Genomic DNA, 17,371 nt, shown 5'->3' with positions numbered 1-17,371 from the left:
GAACTTGAATAGAGAAAAAGTACCTAATGGCTGAGTTATGACAATTAGAGATCTAAAAGGGGAAATTTTTTATGAGAGATATAAAATGAGGAAGTTACCTCCCTTGGCTTATTTATTGGTTGTTTATAATTTTCACACACTAACCTTTTAGCCATTTGAGATTTTTTTGTTACTTTCTTTCGTTTCTTATCTGTTATACAAGCTTCAATTATTTGTGTCTTTCATTTTGATTAAAATGCATGCATGATTTGGTCCATTAGTTTGGGTTTTTGTCATGATTCATTTTCAATCATTTTGTGAAACAAGATGGAGGGATGTGGGGTTTCCAACCTGCCTGGTTTATGTTTCTGTGGTTTACCAATGAAGTAAAAAATTGATGGTGTTCTCTGTACTTTGCATTATGGTATCCTATTTAACCATTGTCTTTAATGATTATTGAGATGTGTTAATCATAAATAATGTCAACGAGAATTCCATCTTTTTGTACCCTTTTAACTACTGTTTATCCCCTTATTATGCAGATATGCACATTCATCATCCTATTCCCAAGCTCAGAGCGCTTTTGAAGCTACCAAAGCAATTAATGACTTAAATGGCATAGCAAGCATATTAGTGCACCATCCGTATCATCTTGATTCACTTCTAACAATGGCAGAGTATTTCAAAGTAGTGGGTGAACAACAAATGTCTGCTGATGCTATTGCCAAGTGTTTGTATGCCCTTGAATGTGCATGGAATCCTATGTTTACTCCACTGCAGGGTAATTGCCAGTTGAAGTTCAACCATGATACGAATAAACCTATCTTTACAGCGCTTTTCACTCACATGAAAAACTTGGATAGGCGTGGCTGTCATAGATCAGCTTTAGAGGTTTGCAAACTGTTACTTTCTCTGGATTCCGATGACCCCATGGGGGCTATTTTCTGCCTTGACTATTTTGCTTTAAGAGCTGAGGAGTATGCATGGTTGGAAAAGTTTTCTGAAAATTATCAAAGTGATAACTCCATTTGGCTGTTTCCAAATTTTTCTTATTCTCTTGCCATCTGTCGATTTTACTTGGAACGTGAGACCTCCGAAGATGCTTGTATCGATGCTAAAAAATCTTCTTCATTGGATCTTATGAAACAAGCATTGATGCTGCATCCTTCAGTTATAAAGAACTTAGTGGAAAAAGTACCGTTGAAGGATCGTACATGGACAGTTATTCTTAAACATGCCTTTTTCCGATCGGACCAAACAAGAATTCTGTCTCAAGATCATTTGATTAATATATATGTTGAGAGAAGTTATCTTATATGGAGGCTTCCTGATCTACAAAAGTTGTTGAGTGATGCTGCGCAGCTAGTGATTGAAACCCTAGAAAATAATAAAAGTGAAGTTAAGGATTGGGCTTGTGCTAGGAAAGTAGCATTTTCATCTGAGAAAAATGAGTAAGTAATTCGTTCTTTTTATTTTATTTATTGTTTAGCTAAAGTTTTCCAGGTTTGCACCAGTTTTTGTTGAAGATAATTTTTATCTGAATCCTAAAAAGCATCAAATGTTTTAGCTGTTTTACAAACCATCTCCATCTAGGTTTTTGGATGCATTTGCATTTATTGTCTTAGGAGATTGGGATATGGTACAAATTATTTCTACTTGGACTGGTTATGCAGTAGTTTACCAATTTCTACTATATGAATAAGAACTGGCAGTACTTATCTATCAAAATAAATAAAAAAAGAACTTGCATTAAGCGCTTTTGGCAGGCATGCCTTCTAGGTCAACATGATTTAGGAGAACACCTTGTAATATTGACATGATTTAGATGTTAGGGGATGTAAATGAGTTGGAGTGTTAGCCACATAATTGAACGAATCATTGTGTGATGAAGTTTCATAGAATCAGTTTGTTTAAAGCTTATTCATCTCATATTATATAAGGAAACATCGAATCATGAAAAATAAAGTAGCATGTTAAATTCTCTTCATGATACTGATGATGCATTTCAATTGCTTATGCGTGATATATGTCAAATGCCAGAACTGTTCTTACATCTATTGATCTTCAAGTAATTAGAGTGAATTTCTTATTTGTCAGGTATGGACATTTGTTGGTGTCTGATTTCTCTGACAAAGTGGCATCCATACCACAAGAAAATCTGCAACAATTTATGGGTCCTCCAGGGATGAGGGAGGGTATGGTGGATGAGAACCAATTTGCTAATGTGCAAGTCCATGGCAACGGTCAGGCTCTTCGTGGTGTTGCAAATAGGAATGCATTCGCCGTCTTGTTTGAATCAATGCTACCATGGGTTACTTATGAGGATGGTGAACTTGATGGTAACCAACATGATGATGATGATCATGGGCAAAACAATCAATGATTCTAAATGCATTAAAAGCCTTTTTGTTTCTGGGGATTGGAGGGTGAGTTTTGAAGTCAATGATGAGATAGATGTCTTTCTTGTACAGGGTGACACCTAGTGAGCTTTGATGCCTTATGCTGATTTTGTTGATCCTTAGCAACCATCTGGCCAATGCCATAATATTTTTGTGGTGTTTAATTTTAGAGATATTGATACAAAATGTTATATACCATTATTAATTTTTGGTTTGATATGCTTTTTAATTTAGATTCATTTACATTTGGTTTGATATGCTAGTGTAGAAGTTGTCAAAAGTATATAAAAATTAAACACCTCCAATATTATGATACTGTTTACCTAACAATGCATTGATTTAGTGGTGTAAGGAATTAATTTACTTGTAGTATGAGATAATACCATTTGGTTAAGAAAGAGTATGATAAGGTTATGACCGTTGATTTCTCTATCTTATCCTCATCTAACCCTTAAATTTCTACCTGTCATCTCAATAGTTCATTTTTTAAAAGCACAAATAATTTAATTTTTTTTAAAACCCAATTGAGAAGTCGGTTTCACCAAACCAATTTCTTAACGGCCCATTTTATTGTTTTTGTTTTCTGAATGATGACTATTAAGTTTTAAATATTTTTTGAAAACTCAGTTGGATAGTGAATTGAGAGCCATGTTAAATCTTTAAATTCTTTTTAAAACGCACTGGGTCAAAAGAGGAAGCAGGGAGGTGGTAGAGAACTGATGTGGTGGTGGGGCAGTGGCGGTTACAGTGTGGTGGCAGTGAGGTTAGGTGGTGGTCGATGGTGTTTTCTAGTTGGGTAGTGGGAGGAGGTTGTTATATTTTGAGAATAGAGGTGGTGTGGTAACCGGATAATTTACATCTTTTAATCTCTACCATTGAAAAATGAATGATCATTAAAGGTTTAAACAGTACAAATAGAATAAACTAAGCCTTCAAGTGTGTGTAATATAAGCAAAAAAAAATGGAAAGAAGCACAACAATAAGGTTGCTTCATATGAGATCTAAAATAAATAAAAAGAATGTCTAGGACCATATATATAGTACTTCTAAATTCTCCACCAATAGAATAATAGCATGGCAAAACAAAGACAAAATCAGGATGGCTTTAAAGAGAATGATGAGGGTGTTTGACTCCTGCCTTGTATTAATTGCCCCCAAAATGTGAGGTCCAGAATCTGAGTTGCAAAAAGCTTTATAGCATATGCACTGAAGCAGGCCCAAACACATCGACTCATGCTTGATTCAGTCATCACTGGTTCACAAAAAAACATCATCAGTGTTTTAAAGGCAAGCATGTTTGTTAGTAACTTTTAATTTTGATCAAATGCGGTTCAGATCATCTAGCCTTACAACAACAACCAAGTCTTTATCCTAGTAGGCAGGGTTGGCAGATCATGACGTAGGAATGGAACTTATTTCTTTGCACCATAATGATACATTTATACTACCACATTTAATCATTATAAACCAACATGAGTAACACTTGGATTGAAAATAATTATATAGTCAATCAAATGTTAGATGAAACACTCAATACTTTCATGTCCTTTTTATTCTCTTCACTAAGTTTATTCTCTTATAAGACACCACTTGTAACTTATACTGCAGTTCATGTTAATGTCATTATTAACACCGAAAAAATGTTAATGTCATTACAACCATTGTTTATTCAGACTAAAAGTTCAAAACACAAATACACACACTATCATGACCATATATGTGAAAGAAGCTCAACAGAAAAATGGTTATGTAAAAGTTGGGGGTGGAATATACAAAACTGAATGATATTTAACAATATACTAAATTTTCTGTGAATCTGAGAAATGCTAATGCCAAATTATAAAGAAGTATCAAAGGAGTGTTGTTATGCTTGCATTTTAAATGAGTAAGGATTAGTTAACTTGACTACTAACCTTTCAATGCCACTGCATTAGATGATAAACAGAATAAGTCAATGATGAAGATCACAGAAGATGGAAATTCCCAGACCTACAACATGCATACTTGAAAGTTAATGAGATATGTTGTGTTTAACAACACATCATAGAATGGCACAGGAATTAGGCAACAATAAAACTGAAAGAACTTAAACATCTTCATTGCAGACATTACCGTCATGGCAATAAGAAAAATCTTGAAGTAACCAGAAATCATGAGTGCAAGCAAGAGGTCACTGCACCTGCATAGGTGACAGTACATTTAAGCTGGAGTGATCACGATGGTCTTGAAACACAAACTTAATATGGATAGAAATATTTAACTAAAAAAAGCAACTTATTGAAGGTTCTAAAATCTTAAAATTGATAGAAATAAGTATGTATATATATGAGGAGGGATCCATTTACACCCAATTTAAGTTATATTAATTATACTCAATCTCAGTCATTCATTCTCTTAAATCCAACGGACCAAATGAGTGAAACTTAAAAGTTATTTAAAATTTCTCTTTTTCTCTCTCACCATTTATTTCACTCACCCATTTGGTCCGTTGAATTTAAGAAAATAAATGACTAAGATTGAGTGTAATTAGTATAACTTAAATTAAGTGTAAATGAATCCCTCTTCTATATATATATATATATATATATGAATATATGATAGAAGGGGATGACTCAAGTGAGAATAATTCTCATATAAAAAAGGTGAGAACAATAAATCTGGGCCTTACACCAATCATAGATGGTTAAGATTAAAAATTAGTTATTGGTCACATGATAGTCATATGCACACATCTTTTAATCTTGATCGTTCAGATAAGATCCAACGGTCCATATTAATTGTTCTCATTTCTCACGCAATGTTCTCACATGAGTAACTCCATATGATAGAAAATTATATTATATCTCATAATTTTCTATCCCCTTAATTACAAGATTTCAAAGCTAAGACTTAACTACAGACAGCTATTGGGAGCAAAGAGAGCAAGAACTTGGGAGTTCTACATCCTTTGGGATAAGCAAAGAATTACAAATACATAAGTGTGTTTGACACCACATCTCGATCCAAAATCTTAAGACATTAAGTTCATAAGTCAATCCATTAATATGTTCCTCACTTTGCCCATTCCTTCTCGATGCTGGACTCATTTAACTCATTCTTGGATTCCTAACGCTAACAATATTCATCTTTGCTATGCTACATTGTTAGTTGTGCATCTAAATCATATCATTTGATAAGATCAAAACTTCCATTTCAACCATAACTACAGAACGTCTATTCACTCCTTGCCAATGGATCCATAACTCATTTATGATACACAGGAATCTTGAAGCAATTCTCAGCATATTAAAGCAGAGAAACAACTCTCTTCTTTAACTCAACTGACAGATTCACGAGATTTCTAATGGACAACCTTGTCACTCAATATTTCTTCAAAATGGTAAATTATAACTAACTTTTCCTTTTTCCATGACTAGTATGGCATGCCTGATAAAGCAGGTGCATATACCTGGAGATGCTGATTGATGTATGGAGAAATATCTTGGCCATAATGAAGAAAGTTAAAAGGAACATAAAGTTCCCAAAGAACACATCGATCAACATCTGCCCATGAAAACCATAAAACATTCATCAGAATTAGCATAAACCAAACCAAACACCATAAACTATTTATAGATAGATGAACCTTCCAACATGTTGACATTAATGAAGAGAAGCTCATTGATGACGAACCCAATTTGCCCTTGCTGCTTTCCAAAACCAAACACTTATCTTCAACAAGTTGTAAGGCCCTCATATATGATCTTGTAAACCAAAAACTAGAATTTAAAACTAAGCTCCTAAAGCATTAAAAAGAATAATATCGACATAAGAATGGATACAACTATCAAAAAGAAGAAAAACAAAAGCCAATTTCCAGAATAGCCCCTGCAAAGTTACCAAAACATGTATATTAGTGTTGGAAAAGGTGAATGACGAAACCAGTACGAAGTACAAGTAAGCCATTGAATGGATAAATTTATTAATTCGGACATTTCATTTTTATGAGCACTAGGTAAGCCATTGGTCACTGAATTTTATTTGAAAATGCATTCTCTCACACAGAATCATGCATTTTAGTCAAAAACAATTCTGTGGTATTATGTCAATCAATGCAAGTGGCTTATGCACATGGGATAATCATGATTACTTGTTGCACTGTATCACTTTGTTTATTTGAGGATCCAAAATCTATTCAAGACATGCTTTTCATATAAGTTTTAGGAGTCCTCACTCCTCAGAATTCAAAATGCTTCAAGCCTTCAAGGTTGTTCATGAGTTCAAAGTAAAAAATATACTAATTGAAGGGCAAATAAACTGCAGATAATACCCACTCATAATCATCACAATAACACTGCTTTCAGCAATGACATTAACCCAAATTAACAAGATTTCCATTTTTATTTAAAAAAAAGAAAGCTACAATAACAATATCCATAATTGGAAAAACCATTTAGGGTTCAATGAAAGACACATTACTACACAATACTTAATCGCTAAGGTAATATACAGTTTGACAGTAAAATATGAACCATAGCGGGTGAACTCATATAAACAGCAATAATCAAAACTACAAAAACAATTAAGGGTTAAAGAAAGACACATAAATACACAGCACTCAAACAGTATCTTACTACAATAGGGGTCATGAATAATATACCTGAAACATCAAGGTTTGTTGATTGATAAAATTGTAGAGAAGATGTCTATATGCCTTGGGCTTGTGAAGTATTAAATCTATTACAAGAATCTGCAAAGGTGCAAAGAGAAGAAAACAGGGTAAAAATTTCTCAAAAAAAATTCAATAAAAATAAAAAAGGTTTAAACTTTGGAATCAATGACATAAAGGGGTAGTAGTAAACACCATGATTTCACATTCAATGTACTCATCTGCAACAGCCTTGCAATTCTCCTACACAAAACATGAAGCAATTAGGTTCTGAAATTAAAACCAAATTCACTAAATTTGGTTAATGGAAATGAAAAATAAGAAAAAGATTACACATTTCATGAGGCGAATGTTGCCGGGAGAATACTGAACATAAAGTGATTTGATGGGAAAGCTACATTGAACACATCTATAACCCATTGATTGGTGTATTTTGTTGTTGATGAAATTGCATAACAGATTCTATCAAAATTGAAGTTGAATAATTGTGAGTATTTCATGAATCTGAGACACATTCAAATCAATTTTCAATACAGAAAAATCAACCTTCACTTAATTCACATCTTCCATAACTTCATGCACAGGGAAGACAATTGGGTTAAAGGGCCAAAGCCCAAAGGGAAATAAAGGTTTGAAAACTTGAAATATTTGATCTTGGGCTACAACTTCTGCTTAGTATCTAAAACAATTTAAAACAATAAAAGTCTATTCCTTTGTTATTAATCATTGCAAATATTCCTATTTTATTTTATTTATTTAAATTATTTTTATAATACCTCTTTTGAAATATAATAAAAGTTAGAACAATATAGCATACTTGTAATAATTAATAAAAATAGGAAATATTTTGGTAAACTAAACATGACTTAATATTTCTTGTACATAAGTTAATGGACAAAACAAAAAATTGCCTTTGAATTTTTGGATATATTTTTTAAATGCCTATCTTTGAAGAAAAAAAGAGTGAGCACTAGAAATATATATACATTGTGAAACATAATGTTGAAAATTTTAATCTAAAAATAGAAGAGATGAAATAAAAATTGACAAGTCATTAAATACACAATTACACATGATTCAATGAATATTTAAATTCCTTCATTCATTAAATTTTAGAAGTTTTAGTTTAGTATTATTCACTTTCTGAATTTACTAATCGTTTATTTATATTACTTTTATTTAAGAGTTAATAATAATGTGAAAAACTATTATTGCATATATTAAACTCTTAGAAGTTGTATATTATTTGACTATCTTCTCCAAAGTTAGAAGTGTTGAAGATCATGGCACCACATTGCAAGAATTGATTGAATAACTTCTTGAATTAATTTTGTTTATTATCCAACTTGGATTTTACAAGGAAGAAGAGGAAACTATATAAAGAAACTAAAGGAAGTTGGCCTAACTAACTTAACCAACTGAAAAGGATAAAAAAAAGCAAGTTGGGCCTAAGAGTAACAAGGCCCAATCCGAAAATAGAAGATAGAGAAATATGAGCCTATTTATTTTCTTCATTCTTCATCTTCTATGATTGCATAATTTCTTCATTCTTCCTTATCACATTATGAGAGGATCATGTCCTAACTCTAACAGCCCCCCCACAAACTGGAATGTGTATGTTTAACATTCCAAGCTTGGAGTGAAGCTTGCGAAAAAGAGATGGAGATAGTGCCTTGGTAAATATGTCAACTGTTTGAGAGAGACTTGGAATGGAAAGCAAGTGCATGAGTCCTGATTGCATCTTCTCCCTTACCGAGTGGCAGTCTACTTCGATGTGCTTGGTTCTTTCATGGAAGATGAAATTTGCAACTATGTGGATGGCATATTCATTGTCACAAAACAGAGATATGGGTTCTGGATGAGCAATCCTCAAATCCTTCATAAGATAGGCAAGCCACTAAGCTTCAGAGGTAGCTAATGCTATTGCCCTGTATTCGACTTCAGCAGAAGATATAGCCACAACTTGTTGCTTCTTGCTTTTCCATGATATAAGTGCATTGCCAATGTAAAAGCAATATCCTGAAACATATTTTCTAGAGTCAGTGCATCCTACCCAATCTGAATTAGTGTATCCCCTTACCCTGAAGTCACAACCTACAGAAAAGAAAATTCCAGTGCTAATTGAACCCTTGAGGTACCTCAGTACTCTCTTAGCTGCTTCATAATGAAGGTTAGTGGATTTGGATACAAACTGGCTCAAATGGCCAACACATAAACTAATATCATGTCTTGAATGAGTTAAATATAACATCTTACCTATGAGTCTTTGGTATGCACTGGGATCATTCAGAGGAACTCCACTTTCTATGCTGATTAGTTTTCCTGCATATTTCATTGGTGTGGAGCAAGGCTTACTAGCCAGCATACCAGTTTCCTCGAGGAGATCAAGGGTATATTTTCTCTGATATAGAGAAATCCCTTTGTTGGACCTGGATATTTCCAAACCTAAGAAGAATTTCAATTGCCCAAGGTCCTTTATGCTGAACCTTTTATTTAGAATATGTTTTATGTCATCAATCTCATTGATGCTAGTACCTGCTAGAACAAGATCATCGACATGCACAAGTATACATGTGAAGCTAAACTCAATGGACTTAATGAACAAGGATTGGTCAACAAATTCCTTCTCATAACCTGTTTGTAATAGGAAACCTGTTAACTTGGCATGCCACTGCCTACTGGCTTGCTTGAGCCCATATAAAGACTTCTCAAGCTTGCAAACAAGATTGGGATTGTCAACTGTTAAACCTTGAGGAATCTTCATGTAGACCTCCTCCTTTAAGTCACCATGGAGGAAAGTTGTATTGACATGTAGCTGATGTAGGTGCCATTTGTTGGCTGAGGCTAGGGCAAGGATGACCCTAATGGTGGTCATCATGACTACAGGGCTAAAGGTTTCCATGTAGCCCACTCCTTCAGTTTGGGTAAAACCCTTGGCAACAAGTCTTTCCTTGTGCCTTTCAATAGAGCCATATGCCTTATATTTCAGTTTAAAAACCCATTTGCATCCTATTGCTCTTTTGTCTTTAGGTAAGGTAGTTAATATCAAAGTTTTATTGTGATCCAGGGCTCCCAACTCTTATTGAATTGCATTTTTCCAGCATATATGTTTGACATCATCAATATAAGTTTTAGGTTCCACATTTGAAGATATACTAAGAGAAAAGTATTTGTGAGCTAAAGACAAATGTTCATAAGAAATACTATTACATAGATGATACCTTTCTTTTGAAGATTTTGATGAGTTTGAAACAGAAGTGGAAGCAATTAGACTGCAATGGTAATCTTGTAAGTAATGAGGTCTGCTCCTATTTCTAGTGGACTTCCTAGGATTATTAGTTTCATTGGTGGTAATGTTCTCTTCATTGGTGATGACAGTAGGTTGAATATCATTGTTGTGCTCATTCATTGCAGTCTCACAAGTCTCAGTAGGATGAGTATAGGTCTGAGAATGGTGTGTAGGGAATTCCTCATTGATATTCTTAAAACATCTTGTTTCAGGATCAAGGCCACTGCTCAGGTTTAGTTTGAGATCTTGATTTGTGTCAATAGTTTCTTCAAAAGGGAAGATAGACTCATAAAATGAGACATTCCTAGATATAAAAATCTCATGAGTCTTGATGTCTAGAATTAAGTAGCCTTTTACTTCTTCCTTTATTCCTAAGTAAACACCCATTTTTGCTCTAGGGTCTAATTTCTTTTTGTGGGAGGTGATGGTAGTGGCATAGCATAGGCATCCAAATACCCTTAGGTTGGAGATGCTAGGTAGTTTTCCATATAAGACACAAAAAGGGCTCTTATTGGATATGTATCTACTTGGTTGCCTATTGATTAAGTAAATGGCATGTGCCATCACATAGTTCCAGAAATAGTGGGGAATTCTAGATTGGAAAATCAGAGACCTTGCAACACCAAGTATGTGTTGGTGTTTTCTCTCAACCACCCCATTTTGTTGGGGTGTTTCAACACAAGTTGTTATATTTCCAAACCTAAGAAGAATTTCAATTGCCCAAGGTCCTTTATGCTGAACCTTTTATTTAGAATATGTTTTATGTCATCAATCTCATTGATGCTAGTACCTGCTAGAACAAGATCATTATGATCACTTCTCACACACTTTACTGATATACCAAATTGAGTTTGAATGAGATAGACAAAGTTCTTGATAAGTCCAGGCACTTCAGATTTGAGTTTTGCACAAGTATACATGTGAAGCTAAACTCAATGGACTTAATGAACAAGGATTGGTCAACAAATTCCTTCTCATAACCTGTTTGTAATAGGAAACCTGTTAACTTGGCATGCCACTGCCTACTGGCTTGCTTGAGCCCATATAAAGACTTCTCAAGCTTGCAAACAAGATTGGGATTGTCAACTGTTAAACCTTGAGGAATCTTCATGTAGACCTCCTCCTTTAAGTCACCATGGAGGAAAGTTGTATTGACATGTAGCTGATGTAGGTGCCATTTGTTGGCTGAGGCTAGGGCAAGGATGACCCTAATGGTGGTCATCATGACTACAGGGCTAAAGGTTTCCATGTAGCCCACTCCTTCAGTTTGGGTAAAACCCTTGGCAACAAGTCTTTCCTTGTGCCTTTCAATAGAGCCATATGCCTTATATTTCAGTTTAAAAACCCATTTGCATCCTATTGCTCTTTTGTCTTTAGGTAAGGTAGTTAATATCAAAGTTTTATTGTGATCCAGGGCTCCCAACTCTTATTGAATTGCATTTTTCCAGCATATATGTTTGACATCATCAATATAAGTTTTAGGTTCCACATTTGAAGATATACTAAGAGAAAAGTATTTGTGAGCTAAAGACAAATGTTCATAAGAAATACTATTACATAGATGATACCTTTCTTTTGAAGATTTTGATGAGTTTGAAACAGAAGTGGAAGCAATTAGACTGCAATGGTAATCTTGTAAGTAATGAGGTCTGCTCCTATTTCTAGTGGACTTCCTAGGATTATTAGTTTCATTGGTGGTAATGTTCTCTTCATTGGTGATGACAGTAGGTTGAATATCATTGTTGTGCTCATTCATTGCAGTCTCACAAGTCTCAGTAGGATGAGTATAGGTCTGAGAATGGTGTGTAGGGAATTCCTCATTGATATTCTTAAAACATCTTGTTTCAGGATCAAGGCCACTGCTCAGGTTTAGTTTGAGATCTTGATTTGTGTCAATAGTTTCTTCAAAAGGGAAGATAGACTCATAAAATGAGACATTCCTAGATATAAAAATCTCATGAGTCTTGATGTCTAGAATTAAGTAGCCTTTTACTTCTTCCTTTATTCCTAAGTAAACACCCATTTTTGCTCTAGGGTCTAATTTCTTTTTGTGGGAGGTGATGGTAGTGGCATAGCATAGGCATCCAAATACCCTTAGGTTGGAGATGCTAGGTAGTTTTCCATATAAGACACAAAAAGGGCTCTTATTGGATATGTATCTACTTGGTTGCCTATTGATTAAGTAAATGGCATGTGCCATCACATAGTTCCAGAAATAGTGGGGAATTCTAGATTGGAAAATCAGAGACCTTGCAACACCAAGTATGTGTTGGTGTTTTCTCTCAACCACCCCATTTTGTTGGGGTGTTTCAACACAAGTTGTTTGATGTTCTATTCCCTTACTAGCATAAAATTCAGGAAGGTAAAACTCCCTTCTATGATCACTTCTCACACACTTTACTGATATACCAAATTGAGTTTGAATGAGATAGACAAAGTTCTTGATAAGTCCAGGCACTTCAGATTTGAGTTTTAAGAAATATAACCATGTGAATCTAGACTTATCATCAACTATTGTCAAGAGATACTTATGACCAAGAATGCTTGGAGTGGCAAGAGGCCCCCATATATCCATGTAAAGTAAATCAAAGATGCAAGCAGATTTAGAGATCCTATTGTCATAAGGTAGGTTTCTTTGTTTAACTAAATGACAAATATGACAAGGATCCATAGTCTTAGTACAAATAATGGAAGGGAAAACCTTGTGCATTGCTAACATCTTATTATGGGAAAGATGACCTAACCTACTATGCCAAACACTAGTATCATATGTATTGAAACTATTGGCTGAATTGTTGAGTTTTTCTTTATGCATGATGGGTAAGGTCTTCACATGGCTCCTCATTGCATATAGTCCACTTCTCAGTTCAGCTACACCAATCATCTTCAATGATGGGAGATCCTGAATATGGCAAACATTACTTAGGAAAGTTAGCTGACATAGCGTTGTCTCAATCAGTTTTGATATGGAAATCAAGTTATAGGTGAAATAAGGAATGTATACTACATCAACCAAGTAAATATGAGAAGAAAACACAATACTCCCTGAGATGTTGGTGGATATTTGACTGCCATTAGGCAGAGTTACATAAATGGTATTGATTTTCTTGTATGTTTGAAATTGTGAGAGGGTATGACATATGTGATCAGTGGCCCCTGTGTCAAGAAACCAGTCAAGACTTTTAGTACTGCAATTTAATATATGCACCATACTTTTGCTATTGTCATTATGATATGTAGAGTGTGTAGCAAATTGGTTTGTGTTGTGTGTGATTATAGGTTGTAATATGGACAAAAGTGTTTGATGTTGTTGAGGAGTGATGTTCACTCCTGATGTTATCCTATTGCTAATTAGAGGTTGATCATTTTTCTGTTCTTGTGATGCAGAGTCATAAGGTTGAATCTCATTTGTTCCAATGTTGTTAACAACATAACTTTTGAAATTTTTTCCAGGGGAAATCCATGCTTCTTGAAACATTGATAAACTGTGTGGCATGTCTTGTGGCAAAAGGTGCAAGCCTTGTTCCTCTCCCAGTTGATGATCTACCTGAGTTTCTCCCTAGTTGGTATGCTCTTCCTCTGCCTCTTCCTCTATTGAGTCTTGTGTTTCTTCCAATCTCATCATCATGATGCTCGTTACTGGAAGCATTCATCAGAATTCTTGGCTCACCCAATTGAGAGTTTATGTGTCTTTCTTGTTGTGTTAATAGGAAAAAAGCTTTATTCATAGTAGGTAGTGGGTCCATCAACATAATTTGTGACCTCACTCTTTCATATTGGTCATTGAGACCATTTAGGAAGCAAATGACATATTCATTCTCTCTATAGCCTTTTATAGTAGGTATTAGATCACATCTACATTTGTGTGTGCAAGAACATCCAGGAATTGGTCTAAAGTTATCTAATTCCTGCCATAAACCCTTAATGTAAGTGTGGTAAACCCCTATACTCAGATTACCTTACTTATAGGTTTAGATTTCTCTCAGCAATTGTGAAATTCGGAAGACATCTCCTTGGTAGTATCTCTCACGCAGATCTTGCCATATTTCCAGTGTCGTGTCCATCCAAAGGATGCTTTGAATAATAGATGCGTCAATTGTTTGAGTCGGCCAAGAAACTACTAAAGTGATACATCTGTCCTATGCGTTGAAGTTTGGATCCTCGACCGAAGGTTTCGAGAGAGATCCATCGATGAACTGAAGCTTGTTCTTCGTTTTGATTGACATCCACATTTCACAAGACCAAGAGTGATAGTTCTCACCTTTGAGGGGTTTGGGGATGAGGACGACACCTGGATTCTCATTTGGGGCTCATGTAGTAAGGGGAACAAAGATCTTGTAGAGGATTTACTGGCTGAATCGCTTTATTCTACATATCGTTGCAGGTGAACAGATGTTGCAAACGAAGAGTTAGAGAAGAAGAAGAAAAGAAGAGGGAAGATTTAAGAATGTGATTCTTGAAGAATTTGACAGCGGAAGAATGGTATATTAGAGCCTAAGCTCTAATACCATGTTGAAGATCATGGCACCCCATTGCAAGAATTGATTGAATAACTTCTTGAATTAATTTTGTTTATTATCCAACTTGGATTTTACAAGGAAGAAGAGGAAACTATAAAAAAACTAAAGGAAGTTGGCCTAACTAACTTAACCAACTGAAAATGATAAAATAAAGCAAGTTGGGCCTAAGAGTAACAAAGCCCAATCCGAAAATAGAAGATAGAGAAATATGAGCCTATTTATTTTCTTCCTTCTTCATCTTCTATAATTGCATAATTTCTCCCTTCTTCATCTTCCTTCTTCCTTATCACATTATGAGGATCATGTCCTAACTCCAACAGGAAGAGTACTCTAGCAAATATTACAAAGTTAGTAAAACTTACATTTGGTTTTGCAAAGCATGCAATATTTGGTGAAGATAATAGAACCAATTGGTAATCTCTTTTTTGTTGCCCCAAATACAAAAGATAAACTAATAAGATATTGGTCATCTAATAATGTAAGGCCGTTTAATTTTAAGGATAACAAAAAATTCAAGGGTTCAATTTTTAGGAGTGACATTTGTTGGGAGAGAGAACTACATATCCAAAAAAAATTAATTCTTTATCTAAAAGATAAAATAATACTACAAAAAAAATACAAAAGGATCCATGTGTTATCAACTAACTTATCATACCATTTACCAAAGTATTTTATTGGAATGTACCATTGGCTATTTTTATTACTATATGCCTGTTGACAAACTGCATTCATAATTTGAATAATCCCAGACACATTTAATGGCGATGGACCAAATCGAAATTGCATGCTTTGCCATTCTGACAATGAAATCTTTCAAATGTTCACAAAATATCAACTTAAATTATTGAGGTTCAAGTTCATTAAGGCAGGAGAATAAACTTAATTTTTTAAAGTATTTTTCTAATGTGTAGGATATGGCACCTTTTAATTAACTTGTCTAAAAATAATAGGTTTGCATTGTGAATTAATGAGTATGAATAAATGCATGTTCATCAATTCCCAATAGAGAATATTATTTTTAAATATTTTATGATATAACTTTTCTGTTGTTGATTTTCTCGGCTCTCATTAACATGACCCATTTGTAAATCACATGTTGCTACATATTACTGTTTTCTCTAACTAATAAGACGTTGATTTATTGATATAAAGTCTTATTAAATTCTTAAAGTTGAGTGCTTAATTCTTAGAAGTAAAACTTGTTGGAAGATGCTGCCATAAATCCTGAAGGAGATTAGTTCATCATCAAAAAGATGAAAATACTCGTGATAGTAAAAATATATATATATATAACTATTCTCTCTCCCAAAAAAAATTATGGTTGCTGATCTATATACTTGGTCCCTTTCACCAAAAACGACGTATTTCAAATCTAACCATGCATAATTATTGCACCTGTATTTTCAGGTTTCTTTGTCTCAGTACCCTTTATGTTCAATTAATTATTATTGCAGGTTTTCCGACTACATATAATAAAGACCAGCCAATCCATGAGTAAGGGCGCTGTTATAGTTTAAAAGATACATTTTGTCTCACATTCTGTCTCATATGCTATTATGTATTAATAATAATAAAATAAAATAAAATAATAATAATGAGATTGAACTAATATGTTATATTTTTATTGATACGAACATAATATATTAGACATAATTTCTGACAATTGGTTATAGTTCATGAACTTATATAGCATTCCAGTCCCCACTAATTTCCATTGCAATCAAGCTTGATAGGTAGTTGTCATTACCACCTCAAACAATTAGTAATGTAATTCATTACATAATGCGAACGAGAAGACTTAGGATCAGAATTCTTGGAATGTAATATTGATAATTGAATATATAGAAATAGTAGCATGTTATAGCAGAAAAGTTGAGTTTCGAAATTTGGCTTATATGAAGTTGTTCTATCTGCTGTTCTGTTTTCTTCAAACATTGCTAAGCTTTAATATGTAATACCTATTAAAGATATATTGGAGGTTATTTTGGAATATGATAGTTGGTTAGAAAGTTAAGATTTAGCAAGTTAGGTTTGTGTTAGTTACTTGCTTTACAAGCTTTCTTTTCTTCTTTTCTCTTGTATAAATAAGTCATATTGACTAACTTCTTTCATCAATTCAAAATTCCAATAATGAAAATTTCTCATTTTCTATGGAGCGAATCTTTGCTCTTCTTGTTTCTATTAATTCTTTCTTTTCAAGTATGGAAAGCAATGTTTTAACATGGTATCAGAGCTATAATTATCAATTGATGTCTTCCCCTTATGCATCTTCCTCTTCCTCACTCTATTCATGTAAGAAAGGACGAGTATAATTATTCATGTTGATTCCTACCGCTTATTCTTCACATGCTCATGCTCTTGAAACCCAAGGAGTTATTCCAACATCATCTCTTGGATTTAAAACAATGTCACCTCTTGTTAATTCACGACAGTGGACTAGTTTTCATCATCAACAACCATTGTTCCCTGCTATTGTTAGTCCGTCTACCACATTTTAAACATGGTATCAACAAATAGTTGAAGTAAAGGGTAAAAT

At 34.1% G+C, this 17,371-nt stretch overlaps 2 protein-coding genes across 3 annotated transcripts in view; one reads left to right on the top strand and one right to left on the bottom strand.

Annotated features, from left to right (window-relative positions):
- The window catches only part of LOC109357226 (transcription factor 25-like), a 4,466-nt gene extending 1,859 nt beyond the window's left edge, over nucleotides 1-2,607 (top strand). The window contains exons 3-4 of the mRNA XM_019601026.1: nucleotides 522-1,430; nucleotides 2,077-2,607. Of these exons, the coding sequence (XP_019456571.1) occupies nucleotides 522-1,430; nucleotides 2,077-2,362 (1,195 nt within the window). The 3' untranslated portion in view covers nucleotides 2,363-2,607. The remainder of the gene's footprint in view (nucleotides 1-521; nucleotides 1,431-2,076) is intronic.
- Nucleotides 3,254-7,592, bottom strand: LOC109355872 (protein arv1 homolog). Of its 2 annotated transcripts, none has more exons than XM_019599131.1 (9): nucleotides 7,360-7,592; nucleotides 7,200-7,269; nucleotides 7,018-7,107; nucleotides 6,200-6,245; nucleotides 6,004-6,089; nucleotides 5,827-5,921; nucleotides 4,491-4,557; nucleotides 4,292-4,367; nucleotides 3,254-3,630 (listed from the first exon to the last, which is right to left on the bottom strand). In XM_019599131.1, the coding sequence occupies exons 2-9, from the start codon at nucleotides 7,245-7,247 to the stop codon at nucleotides 3,473-3,475; spliced, it is 666 nt and encodes a 221-aa protein (XP_019454676.1). In that variant the 5' UTR covers nucleotides 7,248-7,269; nucleotides 7,360-7,592; the 3' UTR covers nucleotides 3,254-3,472. The 2 variants fall into 2 exon arrangements, with proteins under 2 accessions (XP_019454676.1, XP_019454675.1); XM_019599130.1 differs by having other exon boundaries at nucleotides 7,222-7,269; nucleotides 7,360-7,591.

The sequence above is a fragment of the Lupinus angustifolius genome, chromosome LG09 (genome assembly GCF_001865875.1).
Source record: "Lupinus angustifolius cultivar Tanjil chromosome LG09, LupAngTanjil_v1.0, whole genome shotgun sequence".
Classification (NCBI taxonomy): Eukaryota; Viridiplantae; Streptophyta; class Magnoliopsida; order Fabales; family Fabaceae; genus Lupinus; species Lupinus angustifolius.
This window is presented reverse-complemented; position numbering and strand designations above follow the sequence as displayed.

Bases quoted from the DNA above. Each gene is read 5' to 3' on its own strand.
- LOC109355872 (XM_019599130.1), bottom strand. From the start codon at position 7,446: ATGGGTTATAGATGTGTTCAATGTAGCTTTCCCATCAAATCACTTTAT. The intron at 6,246-7,017 runs GTATATTATTCA...GTAACTTTGCAG, and splicing joins AACAAACCTTGATGTTTCAG to GGGCTATTCTGGAAATTGGC. The intron at 6,090-6,199 runs GTATCCATTCTT...AACTTGTTGAAG, and splicing joins TTTTCTTCTTTTTGATAGTT to ATAAGTGTTTGGTTTTGGAA.